This window comes from Erinaceus europaeus, chromosome 8 (genome assembly GCF_950295315.1).
Source record: "Erinaceus europaeus chromosome 8, mEriEur2.1, whole genome shotgun sequence".
Lineage (NCBI taxonomy): Eukaryota > Metazoa > Chordata > Mammalia > Eulipotyphla > Erinaceidae > Erinaceus > Erinaceus europaeus.
The window spans coordinates 116958072-116981537 of record NC_080169.1 but is presented as its reverse complement, the minus strand read 5'-3'; the positions used below and the strand labels follow the sequence as shown (position 1 = coordinate 116981537).

Here is a 23466-nt window from a genome sequence, read left to right as displayed (position 1 = left end):
ATTTAGTGATAAGGGGTTAAATGGAGAAGGTGTGGGACCATGCTGGAAGGTTACCCAGAATATCACAGGTATAAAATGCATGTATAAGACATCTTACTAATCTTTCCACAATTCTGAAATATGGATGAGATGATGAATCTTTGCCTGGAATAGGTGTGAAAACAATTAGCTGGGGCATTAGTTAATTCCCCAGGAAGGAGGCTACAGTGTCTTTCCCTTCCCTTCCCTTCCCTTCCCTTCCCTTCCCTTCCCTTCCCTTCCCTTCCCTTCCCTTCCCTTCCCCTCCCTCCTCTCCTCTCCTCCCTTCTTCTCTCCTTCTCTCCTTCCCTTCTCTACTCTTTTTTAATTTTAATATGAATAAGCAGAGAAAGAGAGAGACAGAGAAAGAGAGATTCTTCCACAGCATCAAAGCTTTCTTCAGTGAGGTGGGCCTAGGCTTGAACTTGAGTTGCATATATACAAAGAAACACACTATCAAAATGAGCTATTTTGTTGGCCCACAGACTGTATTTCCTGTGTGATAGTCTTGCTTTTAATGTGGAAATTTAAGACTTGCAGTGAGTAGTCTGTCTTATCTCTGAATATATACAAATCTGGGAGTCTGATGGAAGTATAAGTCACCAGCCAGGTCAATCTGGAGTGATTTTAGACATGCAGAAACATTTGATATTGTCTTTGGGTAGTTTCAGTTGCCGAGCTTGTAGATGGTACTGCAATCTAGTGGATTCAGGCCAATGATTCTCCTCCTCCTCCTCCTCCTCCTCCTCCGCCTCCTCTTCCTCCTCCTCCTCCTCCTCCTCCTCCTCCTCCTCCTTCTTCTTCTTCTTCTTCCTCCTCTTCTTCTTCTAATCTTTTTTTTCCCAATATTTATTTATTTTCCCTTTTGTTGCCCTTGTTTTTTCATTGTTGTTGCTATTGATGTGGTTGTTGTTAGATGGGACAGAGAGAAATGGAGAGAGGAGGGGAAGACAGAGAGGGGGAAAGACACCTCCAGACCTGCTTCACATGAACACAGTAGTTTCACATATAGAAAAACAAAATAAAACATTTTTCTGTGTTTTGCTAGCTCTTTGCTGGTTTTATACATTGAGCTTTATTCATATATATAGATATTTTAAATGCCCTGTGGCGTTTGAGGAAAAACAGACTATATTTGGCAGTTTATAAGATTTCTTCATAATGTGGTATTGGATGTCACTGAGTGCTAAAGAGGTAACCTGATTGGAGACTTCATATGTAGCATCAAAGATGACTAAATACCATCCTTTATCTCCATAGTGCGGGCTAGGAGAGCGGGAGATAGACGTTGGAAGAGAGAAAGGATAATAGCATTTACACCGCAACATTTACCTAAAACTAATAAAAACCTTCATTACAAGGTCTGAACCAGATCAAGAGGTCCGGTACAGAAAGCTGTGCTTCTGTAAATGCCGCTTGCTTTTTACTGGAAATGAAGAAATTCTGTGCTACCAACTTTGCTTAAATCTAGAGGGTCTTGCTCATTCTTTATGGGACATTATAAGTAATGTGAACATTCTTAATATTGCACATAAATATGCCATCCAAAAAAAAACACACCATTCATCTGCAAAGCTGAGTTATCTAAACAACAATTAATAATGCATTTCAGCACTCCTAGGAGTCAAATAAACTGTTGCTCTTTTGCTCACAAAGCTAATACTTCAGTGAAATGTTCCAAATGGAAGTTTTCTCACATAAAATGATGTCTTTATAGTGAAAGAAAGCTGATTCATCTCCGTTATGCATGTCCATAGGTCAATTTGAATCATAGCCATGTATAGATAACATACCATGTATAGATAACAGACACACTCCCTGTAAAAATATACACCCCCCCATAAAAAAACAGACCCCAACACAGACATAAGGTTTAATAAGGTTACATTCTCCAATTGGTAGATAAAGAATTTTTTTGTCTTTGTAGTAGAAATCAGTAGTTCCAATTAGTTCTCTGTTTCAAATAATAGAGTACCCATCTCAAATTGACCTGAACTGCAAATGAGAATATATTAGCTTGGATAGCAGAGATACTAGTGCCAACTAGTGTCTCTATAGTTGCCAAGATTCAAACAATGGATTTCTTTTCATCTTCTAGCTTTGCAGTCATTGTATCAGCTTCATTATCAAGGTCAATATGATAGATGATGGAGCTAAGCTTCCAGTCTCTCAGTCTGTGAGTCAGTAAAACACCTGGAATGTCTCCTTTGGTCTCATTATCTTTGATTGGATCACAAATATGCCTTGAATCCGTCTCACTGGACAGGGGAGTGTAAAGACATAGATTGAGTTATAGGCCTAATCTGGATTTGGTTGTAGATTTAGTGCCACTTGAGGGCTGAGATTGCAAGAGTAAGATTCCCTTGAAGGAAATTACATACTTAGGCAAGAAGTAAATTATTGCCTCAACCCTGTTCCTTTCTCCAGAAATATCTCAAACTATTTTCTTGTGGTGAGGGTTGCAATTAAATGTTAAAATCAACACCATTATCTTTTTACAGATAACACAAGTGTGTGTGTGTGTGTGTGTGTGTGTGTGTGTGTGTCCCTCTACCTCTATTATGGATCAAATATATTTTACACCTCCAACTCATAACACTCTAAGTAACATGTCACAAATTCTCCTTAAATACAATTAAGCTGAGGAGGAAGGTTATACAGATGAGGTCTATGGCTTGCTATTTATGTACTGGTTAAAATAAATTAGTAAACAAATTAATAAGGCTGCTGTAAAAGAAAGGCATATTCTTATGAAGTATTTAATAAGCACCAAATATGCATAAATATTTAGTTTGCTACAGAAAAAAAAAACTTGATGGTGTAGCTGCAATTGTGTTCATTGATGGATGAGGGGACACTAAGTAAAATGTGTGTCATAGCATATATATCTCAGTCTTTAAAAGGAATAGAAGCTCGCACTAAGTAAAATCTTGATGAAAAAATGGAAGGTATGGTACTGTGTGAAGGAAACAAGTCTTAGGACAAATATTGCATGCTTCCACTTACATGGAAACTCTAATACGTTACAGAAGCAGGGAATAGACGAGAAAAAAAAAGCAAAAGGTCTGTAGTAACACCAATTTTGGGTCAATCAGCTTTACAATCCATTATTTCTCACCCAGCGAGGTTCTAATATTGGACACATCTGCAAACATTTTGCTATAGGAGACAGTGGATTTTTTATATTAAAAGACAATACATGTTGTGATCCCAGGTCATTAAAGCATGGAACAGTTTCATGAAGATGGAGTCCACAGAACTTGAAGTTTCATTTATTTTGCTTTGTTAAAGGCCACTTCTTTCTTTAGGTAGCCGTTTGCATGTGCACTGCAGTTTGTTTATTCAGTTTTCAAATTGCTGTCTGTGATTTTATACCAGCTTAATTATTGACTGTAGGGATATTTTTGAAAGATTTTATTTTTTCAGCAAAATGTTATTCATGTGCATGGAGACTATTTAAAGTTAGACAAACATGTTTACTGAATAAGATGGAAAAGTAGGAGAAAACATCGTTTTAGCTTATTCTTGACAACTTAATAGTTTAAGCATGAAGCATAACAAAATACTTTATGAAGTAGTCCTTATTTCTTTCTTCCACATGAATTGCAGCCATGCTTCCAACTTCTAGGCAGTAAGAGAATCACCCACAGATGACATGATGATTTTAGGCCCTTCTCCACCACCGTCACCACCACCACCATCATCATCATCATCATTATCATCATTTTTTTTTAATTTATAAAAAGGAAACACTGACAAACCATAGGATAAGAGGGGTACAAGTCCACACAATTCCTGCCACCAGAACTCCGTATCCCCTCCCCTCCCCTGATAGCTTCCCTATTCTTTATCCCTTTGGGAGTATGGACTCAGGGTCATTATGGGATACAGAAGGTGGAAGGTCTGGCTTCTGTAATTGCTTCCCCACTGAACATGGGCATTGGCAGGTCAATCCATACTCCCAGCCTGCCTCTCTTTTTTTCCTAGTGGGGCAGGGCTCTGGGGAAATGGGGCTCTGGGGCACACTGGTAGGGTCATCTACTCAGGGAAGTCTTGTTGGCATCATGTTTGCATCTAGAACCTAGTGGCTGAAAAAAGAGTTAACATATAAAGCTGAACAAATTGTTGACTAATCATGAACCTAAAGGCTAGAATATTGCAGATGAAGATTTGAGTTCTTCATTTTGAAGATAGCTAGTAGACTTATTTTAGTTCTATTCCAAAGAGCCCATGACTATACTAGTTTTTTCCTGAGCCTAAAATCTGACATGCAGGTGGACCCAAGTTATTGTCTGGGGTTATGATGTCATGGCAGGGAAAAGGGCTAGAAAGCTGCATCAGGCAAGAGAGTAGCTCCCTAATATGGGCAAGGCATATAAAGATTGTTGACTGTAGATCCCATCACTTCAATCTGATCTGGGGCCCACATTCAGCTTAGTAGCCTATGTGACCTCTGCATCCCTGTGGGTCTGAGCTCACATTCTGTGGTCATGAGTAGGAACATTCCAAACTGCCCCAGTTTCAGGACCCATCTTCCTCTGGTGGTAGATAGACTATGTTATTCAGCATCCCTTCAGAGGATGGAACATTCTCTACTATTGTTGATCCACATTGAGGGCAAGGTCCCATGGGGGCCCACAAAGGGGTCTGTTGTGTTTTTCCTGAGGGAGATGACTAGTGACAATGGAGAGAGGGATCTATGTGAGGTCTAGGCCCATCATGTCTGTTTGGGAATCTCATGACTCCCCTACTAGGGCTGCAGTTGATGAGGTGGCCTAATGGTGACTCAAGAGTCATCCTTAAAGAATGCCAGTCTCTTGCCCTTATTCAGCTTTTGTAGTCCTTATTTTGTCTGACAAGGTGAGCTTTGGAGTGATTGAGGGAAGTGTAATTGCAAGTAGATGAGGAGGGTATCCAGGTCTAAGTAGAAACTATTTCATTAGGAACATTATGGTGTCTTTTAGGTCTTTCTACTTGCTTGCTACATTTATTGACTCACTGCAGACTATTGTGCACTTTTGTTTTCAGATATATATTTTCCCTAATTTGTGGATACATGTGTACATTTGCCTTTCTCATGGGATCTGGTCTATATCTAGGTTTTGAGGCTTTGTGATTAAGTGGACCACTAGAAATGGATCTAGAGAATCCTATGATAAAGGCAAGGTCTCATCCGACTAATGAGGCTGAAGGGTTGACATTTCGTTATTATTATTATTATTATCACTATTACTATTTTATTGCGTCCTGGGTTATCACTGGAGCTTCATTGATAGCACTATAAATCTACTGCTCCTGGCAGCCATATTTTCTTTCTTTCTTTCTTTTTTTAATATAGGACAGAGGACAGGGAAATAGAGAGAAGGAGATAAAGATACCTGCAGATCTGTTTCACCATTCATGAAGCCAATTTCCTGCAGGTGGGGAGCAGGGCCTTGAATCCTGGTCCTTGTGTTTGATAATATGTGTGCTTAACTGGTACACCATCTCCCAGTCCCCTTTCTCCATTATAAACAGAGATCCAAGTGGCAACTTCCAAGAATTCAAATAGCTCTCTATTCACAGCCTTCCCTAACATATCTATTTAAAACTAGATGTGAGAAATAATACATTAGGAAAAGGTTTGGGTTTGTAGAAGTAACACTTTTGTTCCCCCCCTTTTCTTAGCTGAAGTGGATTTATTTTTTTCACCAGAGTTATGTCTGGAGCTCAGTTCCTGAATGTTAACTCCATTACTTCTAGTGACTTTTTTTGTTGCTATTTGTTATTTTTTTGAAGCTTCCTGTCTGCATGTGGGGGTAGTGGGGGCTACAACCCCCTTGCACAGTAATGTATGTGTTCTACAGGGCCCAGCACCATGAACTTGATATTAATAAGCCGTTATACACATTTGTACGCTGATTGTGGACTCTACCTTGTTGCCTGCTATTGGATCTAAGTCCTGCCTTGTTATGCAGAAGAGAAAGAAGCTATAGATGATATTGAAGACACCATTCACAAGCTTCTCTTTTAGTCAATAAAAGTGAAAAGCTGCCAGAGTCAGGTGTGCTGACAGGTCTGTAGGTCTGTGTGTGTGTGCTCTGTAAGCATCCTTCTAGGTCAGCAGTGTCACATCATCTGAAACCCAGAGAGGAAGCTTGATTGCCTGCACACACTAGTGTGTGTATGTATGTGTGTGTGTGTACACGTTAGTCTTAATAATTGTCATGTGAAAGGTATTGCAATAGCATCTTATACTGATTTTTTTTTTTCCTATTTAAAGCTCTTCTAAGAGCCTGCGCTGATGGAGGTGCCAACCATCTCTATGATGTCACGGAAGGCGAGAGGGACAGGTATGCATTCTTTAGTCCCTGTGTGTCTGTGACACCAGCAGTTCTACTCTATACTTTGCTTTATTCTCTTCTGAATAAACAGTCACTGCTGTTTCTCTTTCAAATGCAGTGGTTAAGCTGCTTAGATGTGCTGTCTTGTTGCTTTGCTTTGAATGGTAACTAACTCTTAGGAGAACTAGGCAATGATTTTTTTTTTAAAAAATAACCCCATTATACCATTTCAAAAACTTCATTATGTTGAATTATCAAATACAGGAATTTGTGAGGACTTCGAACATCAACAAAAGTAAAACTTCAAACAGCAACTTGACCTGCTATTCAGACAGTTCAAATTTATAATAGCTGATCTCTTTTTCATGAAATATATTTCTGTTTTTGAGGATAAATGATTTTTTTTTGTAGCTTTGTCTGGAGGAAAGCCCTGTACAACTTACTTTAACTTGGTTACTTCTCAGCTGTATATACATATGTAGTTTAGGAGATAAATAATGTCTTCATGATTTGTTGTCTGAGCTTTTGAACCTTCCTGATCTTTGTCAGGGAAACAATTTGAACATAAGAAAACAGTTTGATGAAAGCAAATATTCAATCTAGCTCATTGTCCACATGTTATAATTCAGCTTCTTGCAAACCCAGAAATTTATAGTCTAGCTACAAAAAGACTAGCTATGAAATATAATTCCATATCTATCATATGGATTATGGAATGCATTGAAATGCTTATTTTGAGAGAGTACTGAAAATAAGACTAAGTAGTGTAGTACAACATAGATGTGAATTAAAGATACACATTTTGAAGTGATGTTCTTTTCTCTATAAGAATTTCTTGTGGTCCTGGAGGTGACACAGTGGATAAAGCATTGGATTCCAACCATGAGGTCCAGAGTTCAATCCTTGACAGCACATGTATCAGAGTGATGTCTTATTTCCAGTACTCTCTCAAAATAATCATGTCAATGCATTCCATAATCCATATGATAGATATGGAATTATACTTCATAGCTAGTCTTTTTGTAGCTAGACTATAAATTTCTGGGTTTGTAAGAAGCTGAATTATAACATGTGGACAATGAGCTAGATTGAATATTTGCTTTCATCAAATATTTCTTTCTCTCCATAGATCTCTCTCATGAAAAAAAAACACCACAAAAAGCAATTTAAAAAAAAGAATTTCTTGAACCTCAGCTCTCTAGTATTGGAGCTACTTTGTAAAAGCAGCTGGTTTGGTTTTGAGAAAAGCACAGTCCCTCTGAGACTAAACCTACTAAATTCTGGAGACCCAATGCACTGTCTGTGTGTAAGGTCATGATGTAGTTTGCAAAGAATTTAAATTCTTTTTTTTAATATTTATTTATTTTCCCTTTTGTTGCCCTTGTTGTTTAACATTGTTGTAGTTATTGATGTCATTGTTCTTGAATAGGACAGAGAGAAATGGAGAGAGGGGGAGAGAAAGACACACACACCTGCAGACCTACTTCAACGCTTGTGAAGCGACTCCCCTGCAGGTGAGGAGCCAGGGGCTCCAAGTGGGATCCTTAAGCAGGTCCTTGTGCTTTATGCCACGTGCGCTTAACCCGCTGTGCCACTGCCCGACTCCCGAGTTTAAATTCGTAATGTATTGCCTTCTTTATTATTTATTTTTTTATCTTTGTGGATTCCTCTGGTGGTATTCTACAAGGCTTGGCATGGAGGTGTGTAAAAAAAATACTAAAGTAGTTCTTATTTAAAAAGTTATCTGGTTGATTTAGTCCATAGAAGAACGTAATGTTCAGAAAGTCAGGCCGTATACTACGTAAAAAGGGCACCATGTATTCCATAACTGTAGCCAGCTTGCTTGACGGCAACAGTCTGATAGAATGCCACTTCTGTAATAGCAGGTATAGGTCTGCACGTAATAATGCGGAGCAGAGTTACAAAATTACATTCACTCTTCCTTGAGCATCTAGAGTATTTATGGGGAATAATAATTCTATACTGATCTTTTTTACACTTGAGAGCAAAACAGATTTATCAGACTTGGGAAGTGGGGACCATTATTTCTGCCCATTATTTTAGAATAATCATTTGTATTATTCATTATTTCTCATTTTAAATGACTTTTAAATTTTTTAAAAGGTATTTTTTATATTTATTATATTTTCCTTTTTTTTTTTTTTTACCAGAGCACTGCTCACCTCTGGCTTATGGTGGTGTGGGGGATTGAATCTGGGACTTGAGAGCCTCAGGCATGAAAATCTCTTTTGGTGGTGTGGGGGATTGAATCTGGGACTTGAGAGCCTCAGGCATGAAAATCTCTTTTGCATAACCATTATGCTATACCCCCACCCTTATTTTCCTTTTTGTTGCCCTTGTCTTTTCATTGTTGTTGTTATTGATGTCTTTGTTGTTAGACAGAACAGAGAGAAATGGAGAGAGGAGGGGAAGACAGAGGGGGAGAGAAAGATAGACACCTGCAGAACGGCTTCACCACCTGTGAAGTGACTTTCCTGCCGGTGGGGAGCCAGTATCTCCATCCGGGACCCTTACGCTGGTCCTTGCCCTTTGAGCCACGTGTGCTTAACCTGCTGTGTTACCGCCTGACTCCCACCTTTTTTTTTTTCTTCCATTATGAGAGAACTGCCCAACTATAGTTTATGATAGTATGGGGGATTGAACCTGGGACCTTGGGGCCTTGGACATGAGACTGTCTTTGTATAACCATTATACTATTTCCCTTCTCCCCCTTTCTCTCTCTCTGTCTTTTTATTGTCGTCACTGGAGATTCACTGATCTGGTCTACCTTTTTTTCAGCTAAAGAGAGAGGCAGAAAGATAAAGGGAGAGAGGGGGTCCCAAAGTATTACCCAATAAAATGACAGCAGCACTCAAACCTGGGTGGGTGCCTAACTGAACGTACCTTGCTGGCCCTCATTTCTAGTATTTCTTAACACATTTATAAGTAATATTATGGAACCATGAGAAGGAGATTTATATGATTTTTCTAAGAAACATCTGTCTGTATGTGGAGATGTTTCATAAGAAAAAAAAATCTTTTATGCTGTGTTTTCTTTATTAGATTGTCTAACCAGAATTCCATGGCACATAGTATTGAAAGAATTCAAATGTTTTAGCCATACATTTCCTGCACACTGTTTTTGTGAAGTAACTCATTCATTTAAACATTTGAACACTACTCCATTATGTCACTCCATGATAAATTTAATCATCCCAATTTTGAATGACATTGGTTTTCTAGTTGTAATAATATGTTTGCAGTGACTCTAATGATACAAAATCACAAATGAAAGAGGGATACTTGCTTGGGTAAAAGTCCGAGCCCTTAACAGTGAGATAACTGTAGCTGACAGGCTCACTTGAGCACAAAAATCCTTGGATTAAATCTCATTACAATCAAACTCTAATCAGTCAAATTAATTGGATACAGGTGAGTAAACATCATTCCTGTTGACCTTATTTATTTATTTATTTATTTATTTTAGTGGAAGGGCTTCTCAGTGAAAAAAGACATATAATCCATGAGTTTTAGAAAGCTATGTTCGATTTGTAGATGATTCCCTGTCTTCTTCCTATTTGTTTATATATTGAGATTTGTCTCTACAATCTAGCACCTTATAATTAACAACTACAACAAAAGCTACATGTACTGAAGGCCAATCCTAGTTAAAGACGTTACATTTAGGGAGTTGGTGGTAACGCAGCAGGTTAAGTGTGTATGGCGCGAAGCCCAAGGACCTGTTTCAGGATCCCAGTTGGAACCACCTGCAGGGGAGTCACTTCACAGGCGGTGAAGCAGGTCTGCAGGTGTCTGTCTTTCTCTCCCCCCTCTGTCTTCCTCTCCTCTCTCCATTTCTCTCTGTCCTATCCAACAGCGATGACATCAACAACAGTAATAACTACATTAATAAAACAACAAGGGCAACAAAAGGGAAAATAAATAAATAAAAAGACATTACATTTGAAATGAAAGGGAAGAAGACTACCATAGATGTGACCGAGCAGTAAAGTTTCAAAGGGCTAGAATGCAGGTGTTAATCAGTGGAGACTTAGGTTGAATCCTCTTCTGAATACGTTTCACCCCCCTGTCATCTTCTGCAAATGTGTGTTCGTCTTTGTCTCAGCTCTCCAAGTAGCTGCTATCAGTTTTTCATTCGATCTTACTATTATTTTTGTTGTACAACTATTGTTCCAGGCCATTTTTAAAATTCTCTATTATATACGTGGGGAGAGAGACATAGAGGAAGGAGAAAGGGAGGTGGGGAGAGACACATTACATCACAGCGCCACCATTCACAGGGTACTCCTTCTCTCCCCTGCCCTGTCCATGGTGGTACTTAAAGCTTAAAGCAGAATCCTGCTTGTGATAAAGTATATGGTGAGTCAAAGGGGGGAAAAAAAAAGAAAGAAAATGAGTGTTTTCTCTTATTTCTTCCTAAACTAGAAAGAATTGCCCTGTGTTGACCTATGGGTTATGCTCTCTGGGACTTGAGACGAAGGACTAATTCACTTGCTCATGTGAATGCTACCTCCATGAGTGTAGACCACCTCAAGCCTAGAAAACCAGAGGGGGAGATCAGACACTGAATAAAGATCCACTCAGTTCCTGGCACTGCCACATGCTGGCATAGTGCAGTGCTGTGGTGTCTTCCTCTGATAAACACAAATACGTAAATATGAACAGTATAATAAATATTGGTTCATACTGAGATATTTGATTATAGACATTTCGTTTCCTTTTCCCTTAGGGTTTTGAGTGACTGTTATTGGTCACCCTTTATTTTAGAATAAGGGCCTCAGCTGTGCTCAGGGAGCTGATAGACTCTGGTTAAGGTGTGCTCTTGGTTTGTATGTAAACGACTTTCCTAATCACTCAGTTAGAAAAGTAGAATGACCACCACCAGTGATAACTTGAACTTTTTTTTTTTTTTTCGCTTCCATGGTTATGGCTGGGGCTTGGTGCCTGCACTCTGAATCTACCACCACCTGGCCCCCAATAATATATTTAAATAAAAATATATTTATAAATTCTATTTCTTAGAAAATTAAGATAAGCTGACACTACCACCCCCTCCCCCCCCCCAAAAAAAGTGAGAGAGAGCAGGCAGATTTGGAAAGAGACAGAATCTCTCTAGAATGAGAATGTATCCTTGTAATAATTTCACTGAATTGCTTTCTCTCATTGGACACTGTGAGAGTTATTGTGGATTTGTAAATAAAGCAGAGACTAGCAACTTGCACTATAGTTGAATGAGTGATAATGCCCCTTATCTTCCGTCACTGTACCCTTCCTTATAATTTCATTTGCTCAGAAACCCCACTTTTTTTTTCCCCCTAAACTTCAGTTTCTACACACCAGTAGAAAATAGAAAATGTTGCATTGTTTGATACACTACAGAAGACGTTTGACAGTCCAGACATCTGAATTATCTGGTCATCCATTCTGGGAAATCATGACTTATGGACTATATGCAGGTCCTTGGAGCGTCCAATAGACATGCTGACATTTCTTGTGGCAGCCCCATCCATGGGGCCGAGCTCTACTAATATGCCTTCTGCCCCTCTCCTACCACTGGATGGGGCTTGACCTCTCTTACACGGTAATAACGCTTAGGTTATGGTGTTCCCATTTTACTTTGATTTAGAGCTGTGAGGACATATCCTTTACTGAGTTGTAAATTTCTTGTGATCTATGTGTTTTAACTTAGCACAATACTTTGCAGTTATTTACTTTCTCATTTCATCATATGATTTAGATGTGCATAGATGTGTCTCATCTCTTCACTAGGTAGTAAACTCCTTGAAGGCGGCAATCATAAGTAATCTACTGTATATGTCTCATGATACCTAGTACACTAATGAGCTTAAGAATTTGCTAATTTTTTTATTAATAGCTAAGTGGAAATATCACAAAGACTTATTTTTGTTTCTTCCATGGATTTCTTAGATATATATCTGCTACTGGGATTATCTTGATGCTAGAAAAAAAGGAATATAAATGATTTTATAAGTTATTAGTATGCATAAACCAGAAGTATCCTACGTCTAAAGAGATTAGTCGTGTTTTGTCTGTGAGTGTGTGCGGTATATGCCTCACTTCTTTCCTAGAATATGTCCTATTCTAGTTTTGATATGACAAGTCCTTTTCTAGCTATTTCATATCTTTGTTTAGACCGCGACTGACTTTTTTTTATGTTTTGAACTAACACTACATTATAGCATGTAGAGATCTGTGGTCTATATCATCTATATATCTGCATATACTACATTAGTTTATCACTGAAATTCTTCTTCCAATGAGTGTTTTGTCATGAGACTAGTATCCTTGTCACTAAATCCATTGGTTTTTTTTTTAGAATAATATGAATGCCAGTGATAATTTTGATTTTTTAATTACATTTTTTGTAGCACTCATAACTTCTGAAATAGCTACAATAGGGCTATCAAGATAGCCCACAGGGATAGTTGTGTTGTTTAGCCATGTGCCTGATCCAAGTTCTAACCATTCCCCACTGTCGAGTTGAGCTTCACTTATGGGAGACAGACGACCATGGACTCATGACTGGGTTGTATGCAGTATCTTTTTATTCATGTAGAACGCAGCACAATCTAAACCAAGCTATGCTAAAACTAAAACTAATATACTTGCCAAGTAGGGTATAAACAGGATGTGACGTAGAGAGGGTGGAGCGGAAAATGACTGGTGCAAATCAGGGTGTACTACAAGAGCAAAAAGACATCATGAACCAGTGGGGATTAAACCAATGCCATGCAGGCATGCTGGTGCTTAGTTATATAAATAGAATAGTGTTAAGCAGGGGGGATTAAACCAAATGAAACAGAAGGGGTTTTTAGAAGCAGAATTACAAGCATACCAACAGTTCCCCCATTCTTTATAAGTAATAGCCATAGTATCAGGAGTTTGCAAAAGGACTGGCATACAACATGGAGGAACAAAATAGGAGAGCAGCAAGAACCAGTGTGATGCCAAGGAGAGTACTGAGGGGGCGTTTCCTGCCTCAAAGAGCAAGGCCTAGCTGGCAAAAGAGCATTTTTTGCCTCTGGGGGCATCTATTGCCTCTTGGGGCGCTTCATACCTCTGTGGGCATCTCTTGCCTTAAAGGGCGTTTCCTGCCTCTGTGGGCATGACCTAGTAAGGAGGGGGGGTTCCTGCCTCTGGGGACAGAGCCTGCACGTGAGGGTACATGGCCTATAAAGTCCTAAGGCAGCTAGCTGCAGTCAGTCTTTGAGAAACCCAGCAGCGTAAAGGGAAACTGCTGTAAAGTTGTGTAAAGTGTCCAAGAGGTGTACCAGTAAGTCCGATGCAAGTGTCAGTCCAAAGTAGATGACCACGGAAGAAAATGCCAGGGGATGAAACACTGCATGTCTGTCTCGATGGGGAATGTCAGCCACTGGAATTCTGCTTTTCTGTAGAGAGTGAGCTTTGGAGTCTGTGAATCTGTTTCTTCAGGTCGTGCCAGGTCACATCATTGGTTTCCAGGGGTGTGTTGTAGTCATTCCACCTTGTGGGCAATGCCAGAGAACAGGGGTCCAAATGGATTTCCAGGAATTCCATTTGAGTAGATGCTTTTTCATGTGAAGAATTGACAGCTGAAATTCACTTACTTGTCAAACAAAACTTGTAGCAGATCAAGAGTTTACTATAATTGATAACTCCATTATAATTGGAAGTCCTTTCTAGTATGATTTCAAAGTTGTTGCAACAGTTTAAACTCAATAAAATGTGGAAAGGTAAACAGAAGAATCACGGTTAAAAGCCTCAGACATGAGAATAATTAACATAATCATTCTACACTCTGCCCTGCCCATAACTCATACAGTTTTCAGCATTAAACATTTCAGATTTATGTCAAGACTTAAAAAAATAAATCAAAGGAGGAAAAAACAATTTTTTGAATTGTTTCTGGATGTCTCTAGAAATCATGGCTGCATCCAGCATTTTTTTTTTTAAGTCAATGTCAAGCAAAAATTCAGTCATTCATATCACTCTCTTATGAAGTGGATCTCACCATGTAGCATCATGAGTCTCCGGAGGGCGTCCTAGTTCAAAAAGCTCCTCGAAATTCCATTTAGGGTGCTTCTGACTGTTCCTGCAGGATTGCAGGCACCCATTTTTAAAAGTGTCTTGCCATCAAAGAAAGAATCCAGTCAGGAGAGTAGAACTAACCATGTGTCTCCATTCTTGGGGACTGCCAGGGTACTCAAGAATGCTCCTCAAATTAGACTAGTCCTTCTCCATGGGAAACATGCGAGAAGTCCAGAAAGTCCCAGGGGAAATCTCCGTGCATATTCCAAGGTCTACGATCATGGTCATAAAGAACCAAATTGTGGCCCGGAGCAAAATGTATTCCTTTTCCTCAGGAAACATGGGAGAGGGAATCCAGAATGTCCAAGGAGAAATCTCTGTGCATCTCCCAAGCTCTATGATTAGGGTCACAAGAAACCAAAGTTCCTGGTCAGGGAATCAAAGTGTGACCCAGAGCAAAATGTTCCAGAGACAGAGTAACTGTCTCATGATGAAACAGTAGAGGCTCTGGCAAACCTCTTCATAAGTAGAAAGGCAACCCATGGCGGATGGGTAGCCAGGTTTACTTATCTGGGGGATGGGCGGGTTAGGTCCCACGTTGGTGCCGGTCCCTGTTACAGGCGCCATTATGTCGGGCTGAGCTTCACTGATGGGAGACAGATGACCATGCACTCATGGCTGGGTTGTATCTCTTTATTCATGTAGAACGCAGCACAATCTAAACCAAGCTATGCTAAAACTAAAACTAATAAACTTGCCAAGTAGGGTGTAAATAGGATGTGACATAGAGAGAGTGGAGCGAAAAGTGACTGGTGCAAATCAGGGTGTACTACAAGAGCAAAAAGACATCATGAACCAGTGGGGATTAAACCAATGCCATGCAGGCATGCTGGTGCTTAGTTATGTAAATAGAATAGTGTTAAGCAGGGGGGATTAAACCAAATGAAACAGAAGGGGTTTTTAGAAGCAGAATTAGAAGCATACCAACAACCCACCATATTGAAGGAAACTTTGGAGCTATGGTCTCTTACATTCTCTCTGTGTCTCGTGTGTGTATGCATTTGAAACACAGGATGTTACTTTTAGATATTTTTTGCTGGAGTAAATGATAAATATGGTGTCCTAAATATGACATCCACAGAAGATTATTTTATTCATTTATTTTTTTAGTTTTGCTCATCGTGAGCTTTGACTTTTTTAAAAAAATTTTATTTATAAAAAGGAAACATTGACAAAACCATAGGATGAGAGGGATACAACTTCACACAATTCCCATCACCAGACCTCCATATCTCATCCCCAAGCTTCTTTAAAAGAGTAGAAAAAAAAAAAGCTACAGTCATTTATCTGGAACCAGAAACCACCTAGAATTGCCAAAACAATCTTGAGGAAAACAAATAGAAATGGAGGCATCATAGTCCCAGATCTCAAACTATATTATAAGGCCATCGTCATCAAAACAGCCTCATACTGGGACAAAAATAGGCACACACACCAGTGGAACAGAATTGAAAGCCCAGAACTAAACCCCAACACCTATGGACATCTAATCATTGAAAAGGGAGCCTAAAGTATTAAATGGAGGAAGGAGGCTCTCTTCAGTAAGTGGTGCTGGGAAAACTGGGAGGAAGCATGCAGAAGAATGAAACTGAACCACCTTATCTCACCAGAAAGAAAAATCAACTCCAAATGGATCAAGGACCTGGATGTTAGACCAGAATCCATCAAATACTTAGAGGAAAACATTGGTGGAACACTTTCCCACCTAAACCTCAAGGGCATCTTTGATGAAACGAACCCAATAGCAAGGAAGACTAAAGCAAAAACAAGCCAATGGGACTACATCAAATTGAAAAGCTTCTGCACAGCCAAAAAAACTATCACATAAACAATGAGACCCCTCACAGATTATTTCTATAGAAGCATAGTTTTAGTTAAGAGATAAGGGCGTTGCAAAAGATGAATTCATGCAGATGGTCATTTAATGAAAAAGGCTTTATTAGCAGTGTTAGGATGAGGAAAGCTGCTGCTGGTTAATCGAAAAGCAAGGCTCAGTCTTGTTCTTGTTCTCCTTTCCCTCTAACTTCATTCATCTGTTGCAGCTAAGATTCCAGACTCTGACTCTTTACATTCTTGTAGCATTCTCATCGGCAGATCAATACCACTTCTTAGAGTCATCAAGTGGAAATAGATGAGGACTGTTATAACTCTCACATGAACTGAGCTCCAGCTAAACCAATTTGAAAATATAATCTAAATAACAGAATAATGTGCAAGGCTAGCTGTTAAAAATTAGTTTCTGAAGCCTTTGTCAACTTAATTAAAATGGGCATCTAATATGCCCCAGAAAGAATCGACCGGTCTTCTGCCTACATATTTGTAATTTTGAACAATCTTATTCTTTCAGTCGCTTACTTTGTTAGTAGCAACAGCTTCCAGGATGCAAATCCTATAGTGAGAGAGCATGCAAGGACTTTTAGTTAGGTCAGTATGCAAAATCTGAGTTTGCCACTTTATTATTATGAGACACCTGATAGCAATCATATCTTCATATCTGGGATTTCAAGGGAAGACAGCTATATCTTCTGGAGTATTGAGAGAATTCTTGATGGAGAAAAACACTATTTGGTATGGTTATAAAACAGTTGTTGCCATTTAGAGCATGGAGGTTTGACCCTTCAAATAATACTATAAAATAAATATTGCATTTGATGTGGCTTGAGACTATAGCTACACATATGCTTGCCACAGTTTATACTCTTTATAGTAATTTATGAATTCACAAGTTGTAAGTCCTCTCTTTGTTGTTAGAATGTAAGAATATACTGTACGACATTTCCTACTGCTTTCTTTCTTTTTTTTTTTTGAGTGGTCCGATCTTTATTTTTTATTTTTTAATTTTTTTATTTAAGAAAGGATAAATTAACAAAACCATAGGGTAGGAGGAGTACAACCCCACACAATTCCCACTACCCAATCTCCATATCCCATCCCCTCCCCTGATAGCTTTCCCATTCTCTATCCCTCTGGGAGCATGGACCCAGCATCATTGTGGGTTGCAGAAGGTGGAAGGTCTTGCTTCTGTACTTGCTTCCCCACTGAACATGGGCATTGACTGGTCAGTCCATACTCCCAGTCTACCTCTCTCTTTCTCTATTAGGGTGGGTCTCTGGGGACATGGAGCTCCAGGACACATTGGTGGAGTCTTCAGTCCAGGGAAGCCTGGCTGGCATCCTGATGGCATCTGGAACCTGGTGACTGAAAAGAGAGTTAATGTACAAAGCCAAACAAATTGTTGAGCAATCATGGACCCAAAGGTTGGAATAGTGGAGAGGAAGTGTTGGAGCGTACTCACTGCAAACTCTAGTGTACTACTGCTTTCAGGTATATATTTGCCCTAGTTTATGGATACCTGTGAACATATGCTCTATCTCCTGGAACCTGATCTATATCTAGGTTATGGGACTTTGTTAGAAAGTGAACCACCTGGTATGGAATTAGAGAATACTATGAAAGGAAAGGTCTCACCCGAGTAATGAAGCTGAAGGGTAGTCATTCCACACATGAAGTCTCTGGACATAGTCTGAGGTGAAGCATGTTGAGGTGGCAACTCTGTGCCTTTTAAAGGGTGAGTTTAAGCCATTGACATTTATTGATATTATGGATTTAATTTATTGTAGTGCCATTGTTCAAAAAAGATTTTTGTTTGCTCTGATATATTGCAAGTATTATAGTGATGTTCTTGTTTATAAGAGGTCTTTTAGAACCTCTTTCAGGGCCGGTTTGGTGATGGTTGCCTTCTTTAACTGTTTTTTGTCTAAGAAGGTTTTGATCCCTCCATCTAGTTTGAATGAAAGTCTAGCAGGATATCTTATCCTTGGTTGAAACCCTTTTTCATTCAGGGCTCGATAGATATCTTGCCATTCTCTTCTGGCTTTTAGAATTTGAGTGGAGAAGTCTGCAGATAATCTTATGGGTTTTACCCTGTATGTGACTTTTTGTTTCTCTCTTGCAGCCTTTAGGATCCTTTCTTTATCCTTACTTCTGATTGTGACTAGGATGTGTCTTGGTGTCTTCAGGTCTGGGTTGATTCTGTTTGGAACTCTCTGGGCCTCTTGAATTTTGATGTCCTTTCTGTTATTCAGGTCTGGGAAGTTTTCTTCTATTATTTCCTCTAGAATGTTTGCTTCCCCTTCCTCTCTTTCTTCCTCTGGTAGGCCAATTATAGGAATGTTACTTCTTTTGAGATCATCCCATAAGTCTCTGTTGTTTTCAGTGTCTCTCAATCACTTTTTGTGCTCTTTGACCACTTTCTTAGTTTTCTCTAACTCATCCTCTGTCTGACTAATTCTGTTTCTGCTTCTGTTAGTCTGCTTTCGCTTCCCTCAGCTTCTTTCTTCATTACAGCTACTTCAGCTTTCAGTTCTCTAATTGGCTCAAGATAATCAGTATTTTCCTTGGGAGTTTCAACTGTTGTTTCCCTAATACTGCCATTCCTTTCCTCCAATGTTGTTTTCATTTCTGTGATTAATAAGTTTATTATTGCTTGCATGCTTTTCTTATCTATGGTTACTTCTGGCTGATTTGTAGTTTCTTCTGGGCTCTTGTCTTCATTCATTGGAGTAGCAGTTTTATTTGTTTTGGATCTACGCATTTTTTCTTTATTTATGTGTTTCTTATTTTTATGCTCTGTTGTTCCTCAGTTGTTGTGTCTTGAGTACAAGCAACACTGTACTAAATACCTTTATGACAAATGCACTCACCAACCTCAGGAATTACAGTAGCAACTGAAGCAAGTATTCAAGCAGTTTAATCACTACCAGTTAGCCAATGTCTCCAGTCTGTGAAAAAATAGCAACCAAGTCCAAGTGAAGAAGAAAGAGAAAAGAAAGAATAGATAGCAAGAATAGACAGTTATGTAAAACTACTATCCACTGTATATTCTAGGGGTAACAGGAGGATAAAGGGAAGTAGAGCAGAGACACACACATAGAGAGTCCACTCTGAGTCAGATTTCTTCCTCAAAATAATTCACAAATTCATAAAGGCAAAGAAGAAGGAAGAAGTTTATGACAAAAAAAAGAGAGAGAGAAACAAGAGAGAGAAAAGAGAAAAGAAAAAGAGCTGTAATTAAAGAGCAGTGAAAGGAAAGTTTTTTAAAATTGATTATTTTTTATTTTATTATTTTTTTATTTTTGTAATTAGCTAGGAGGAGGAAGAGGGGGAGAGTCTATAGAGGAGGTAGAAGTAACGAGAGAAATTCCTCTCACAATACATAAGATGCCCACTACCCTAGCAATGGAAGATACCCTAAGAGTTAATTCTAATCAACCTAAAGGGGGGGGGGAGATATATGCCTTTATATAATATTAATAATAAAACAGAGCAGGGTAAAAAAAACCCTGTCCCAGTTTACCTCAAGCCTCCTGAGTAGAGACAGCTGATTTTTAAGAAAGAAAAGAAAAAAAAAAACCCTCAGGACTAGACAAGGATATCAGGAATAGACAGTTTTGCAAATCTACTATCCACTGTATTCTAGGGGTAGCTAGAGAAGGAAGGGAAGTTGAGCAGTGATACACGCAGAGAGAGTCCACTCTGAGTTAGATTTCTTCCCCAAAATAATTCCCAAACATGTATCAGTGAATTCAGAAAGATAAAGGATTAAGGAAGAAATGATGACAAGAATGAGAAAAAAAGAAAGAGATAAAAAAGAAAAAGATAAGAAAAAGAACAGTGAAAGGAAAGAGTTTTTTATTTATTTATTTTTTATTATTTAATTAGCTATGCAGGGGGGAGGGAGAGTTTTTTATTCATTTATTTTTTATTATTTAATTAGCTATGCGGGGGAGGGAGGGAGGGGAGCTGCCTGAGCAGAGGCAGCTGGGTGGCTACTTAGAAAGAAAAAAGGCCAAAGGTTTCAGAAGGGAATAGACTTAGAATGAATGACACCCCCTGGTGGGACAGGAATCTTGGTAAAGAAAGAAGCTCAGCAGGGGAGCCTGCTAGGAACTCTTCCCCAGGGACTGGTTATGGGGTGGGGAAGGAGGAGGGGGTGCGCTTTGGAACAATAATTTAAAAGAAAATTTTTTTTCCCTTTCTTTTTGCTCTATTTTTTAACCCAAGTTAAGTTATAGTCACCTCCTTGGTGTCACCGCTAGGACCCCTTATTGACTGGCCTACTAAAGGCAGAAAATCCTACCATTTCCCTTCGATGTGGTCGGAGCTCAAGCCACCAGCAGCTTCTCAGTCCGCCATCTTCTGGGAATCTCCTCTTCCTACATCTTTCTTACAATCAGCTTATTCATCTATCATTTCCTAAGTGAATTTTATTTATTTTAATCATTCTCGTCAATTTTAATGAGCACTATGATGACCCACCACCACAACCAAGACTATATAGTAAGGCCACCATCCTCAAAAACCATTCCTTTTGCTGTCAATTCCTTTATTCGCACCCAGGTTCCGATTACCTTCTAGATGTCAATGAATCATATGGGTCGTGATCTAATTTTTTCTACTTATCAGATGTGAAGATTCAACTATGTTGTGGTAGTATCAGAAGCTTGTCATTTTTTTTTTTTTTAATTAACCACCGAGTGATATTCTCTCTTTGGGGGCACTGAAATTCTGTTTGTTGATAGAAAGTAGTTGACTGGTCTTCTTATTTTTTTTTATCATCATCAAATGCAGTTTATTGACATAGTCATCTCTGAGTTCACAGTGAAGAGCTTACCCTTCCCCCCAAGGTTATCATTAAGGTTAGCTGCCTATACTGTGACTCCACGATTTTCAGTGGCCTTTTAATATTTTTCCCTTTTTCGTTCTTTTCTGATAGGAATAGAGATAAATAGAGAAAGAGAAGGGGGAGGAGAGAGAGAGGAGGAGGAGAAGAGGAGAGACACCTGTAGCATTGTTCCACAGCTCATGAAGCTTCTCCCCAACAGGAGGTAGACCAGGGGATCAAGCCAGGGTTCTTGTGCTTGGTACTGAGCAGACCTGATGCTCAGTGCTTACACTTTAGAAAATAATATGTCATTATTGTACTCTTGAGGTGGTGCAGTGGATAAGGCATTGGACTATCAAGCATGAGGTCATGAGTTTAATCCCTGGCAATATATATACCAGAGTGATGTCTGGTTCTTTCTCTTTCTCCTCCTATTTTTCTTATTAATAAATAAGTAAAATATTTGCTTTTAAGACTTTACTTATTTATGAGAAATATAGGAGAGAGAAAGAAGCAGACATCACTCTGGCACATGTGCTGCCGGGGATCAAACTCGGGACCTCATGCTTGAGAGTCCAAAGCTTTATCGTTGCGCCACCTCCTGGACCACAATAAATAAAATCTTTTAAAAAAAGAAAAGAATATGTATTGCATAATGCCCAAAACCAATTTATGTATGGGTGTGTGTATTCATAATGTAAACTAGCAAGGGAGACATGAAGAGAAAATAGAGTTATGTAATTCCTACTTGAGATAAGTGTATTAAGTGGTACGATTTTAAGAGATGTTAAGTGAGTTTTTTTTTTTTTTTAATAATTCCATGTACCTTGACTCTAAACGACTGAGGTTAAATGAATGAGAGGGAAGAGTCACTGGGAAAAAAGAAATGTATTTACAAACTTTAGGAAATAGTAGCTCTAAAACTTGTTGACACATATGGACCATCATGAACTCTGCATGCTTCCAGCTTATAGATGTTTCAAGTAAGAAGCATTAGGATAGACTGGTCTGCTTCTTAACTCTTGCCTTTTTGGTTGGATCTATTGGATTTGTTATTACTTCTCCTCCTGCCCAGGTACTTGTTAAGGACTAGTGTTCTTTTTTACTAAATCCTACAACATTTTTACAACAACAAGGGCAATGAAATGGGAAAAATAGCCCCAGGAGCAGTAGATTCATAGTGCAGGCCCAGCAATAACCCTGGAGGCAAATAAAATACAATAAAATAAAGTAATAAAAATGAAATCAGACAAAATTTTCAAAATTGTCAATTTAGTTTGGACATTATAGATATAATAGGTAAAATACATAACTATCAGGTTTGTATTTTCTGTATCTTAATGAACCCTCCCAGCTGATTGTTAAATAGGATTAGATTTTTATGGAATAATACAATAAGTATAAACCTGTGTTTAAAAAGTTGGGCTCAAATGAATATAAGATGTGACCTCAATCATGTTCACTGTTTGTGACAGTTGGTTTCATTCTTCCTGTGACTATAATCTTCCTGGTATTTTAGACGGGTATTTACTTCCTTGACTGGGTTAACAGATTATAGTACAGTTGGTGACATATGGGTACAGCTTCTCATCTCCTTTGTGAGAGAGGTCTGCAAGACACTCTGTCCCATTGTAGATTCTTTCCCAACATCCTATATCAGGGCCATGATATATCACTCCTATATCACCCCTCCTTTTCATCTCATTCCCATTTTGCCCCCAGCGTCCTTTGCATAGGTGAAGTAAGCTATAGGCACTTGGAGGTTCACTTTGTGCTTTGCATTTCTGTCCTTGTTTCCCAAGTTCTCTTTGGATTGATTTTAACCTCTCAAGCATTGCCAATGAGGTTTCAAAGCAATGCAGTTTTAGCGTTCTTAGCCATAATACAGAACGGAAATGTATGCACTTTGCTTAAGGAAGCCCAAAGATCTTTGTTTTAGTTTGATTCTTTATAAGCCTTGCCTTAAGCAGTATTCAGCCATTTGCTTCCACGAGTTTCTACTCCAAAGTATTCACACAATTAAATTGCTAAGCTCAGTAAGCTTGTCAACATTATTGGGTCTTTGAATCAAAATGATGGGAGGTAAACGTGATGAGCACATTTAAAAGAAAAATTTTAAGAGTTGTGGTATTAAAAAGAACCATACAAGCAAACTGTGAGGACATATTTATTTTGAATTATTGATTGAATTAGTTTAATAATATACTTTAGTTTGCTGTTATCAAAGGCTATAAATCAGAGACCTCAGAATTAACCATGCAGAGCCCTGAATCATTTCAGGGTCTTGAAGGGGTGGCAAATGTATATGGAAAGATGCTAGGATTGTCAGATCATGCATGAAGTCAAAATAAA

General features: G+C 38.8%; 1 protein-coding gene across 5 annotated transcripts in view; it reads left to right on the top strand.

The window, feature by feature from the left end:
- Positions 1-23466, top strand: part of TPK1 (thiamin pyrophosphokinase 1) — a 453436-nt gene that overhangs the window by 155994 nt on the left and 273976 nt on the right. For all 5 annotated transcript variants that reach the window (XM_016187821.2, XM_060196763.1, XM_060196761.1 and 2 more), the window contains exon 4: positions 6281-6350. In XM_016187821.2, the coding sequence (XP_016043307.1) occupies positions 6281-6350 (70 nt within the window). The remainder of the gene's footprint in view (positions 1-6280; positions 6351-23466) is intronic.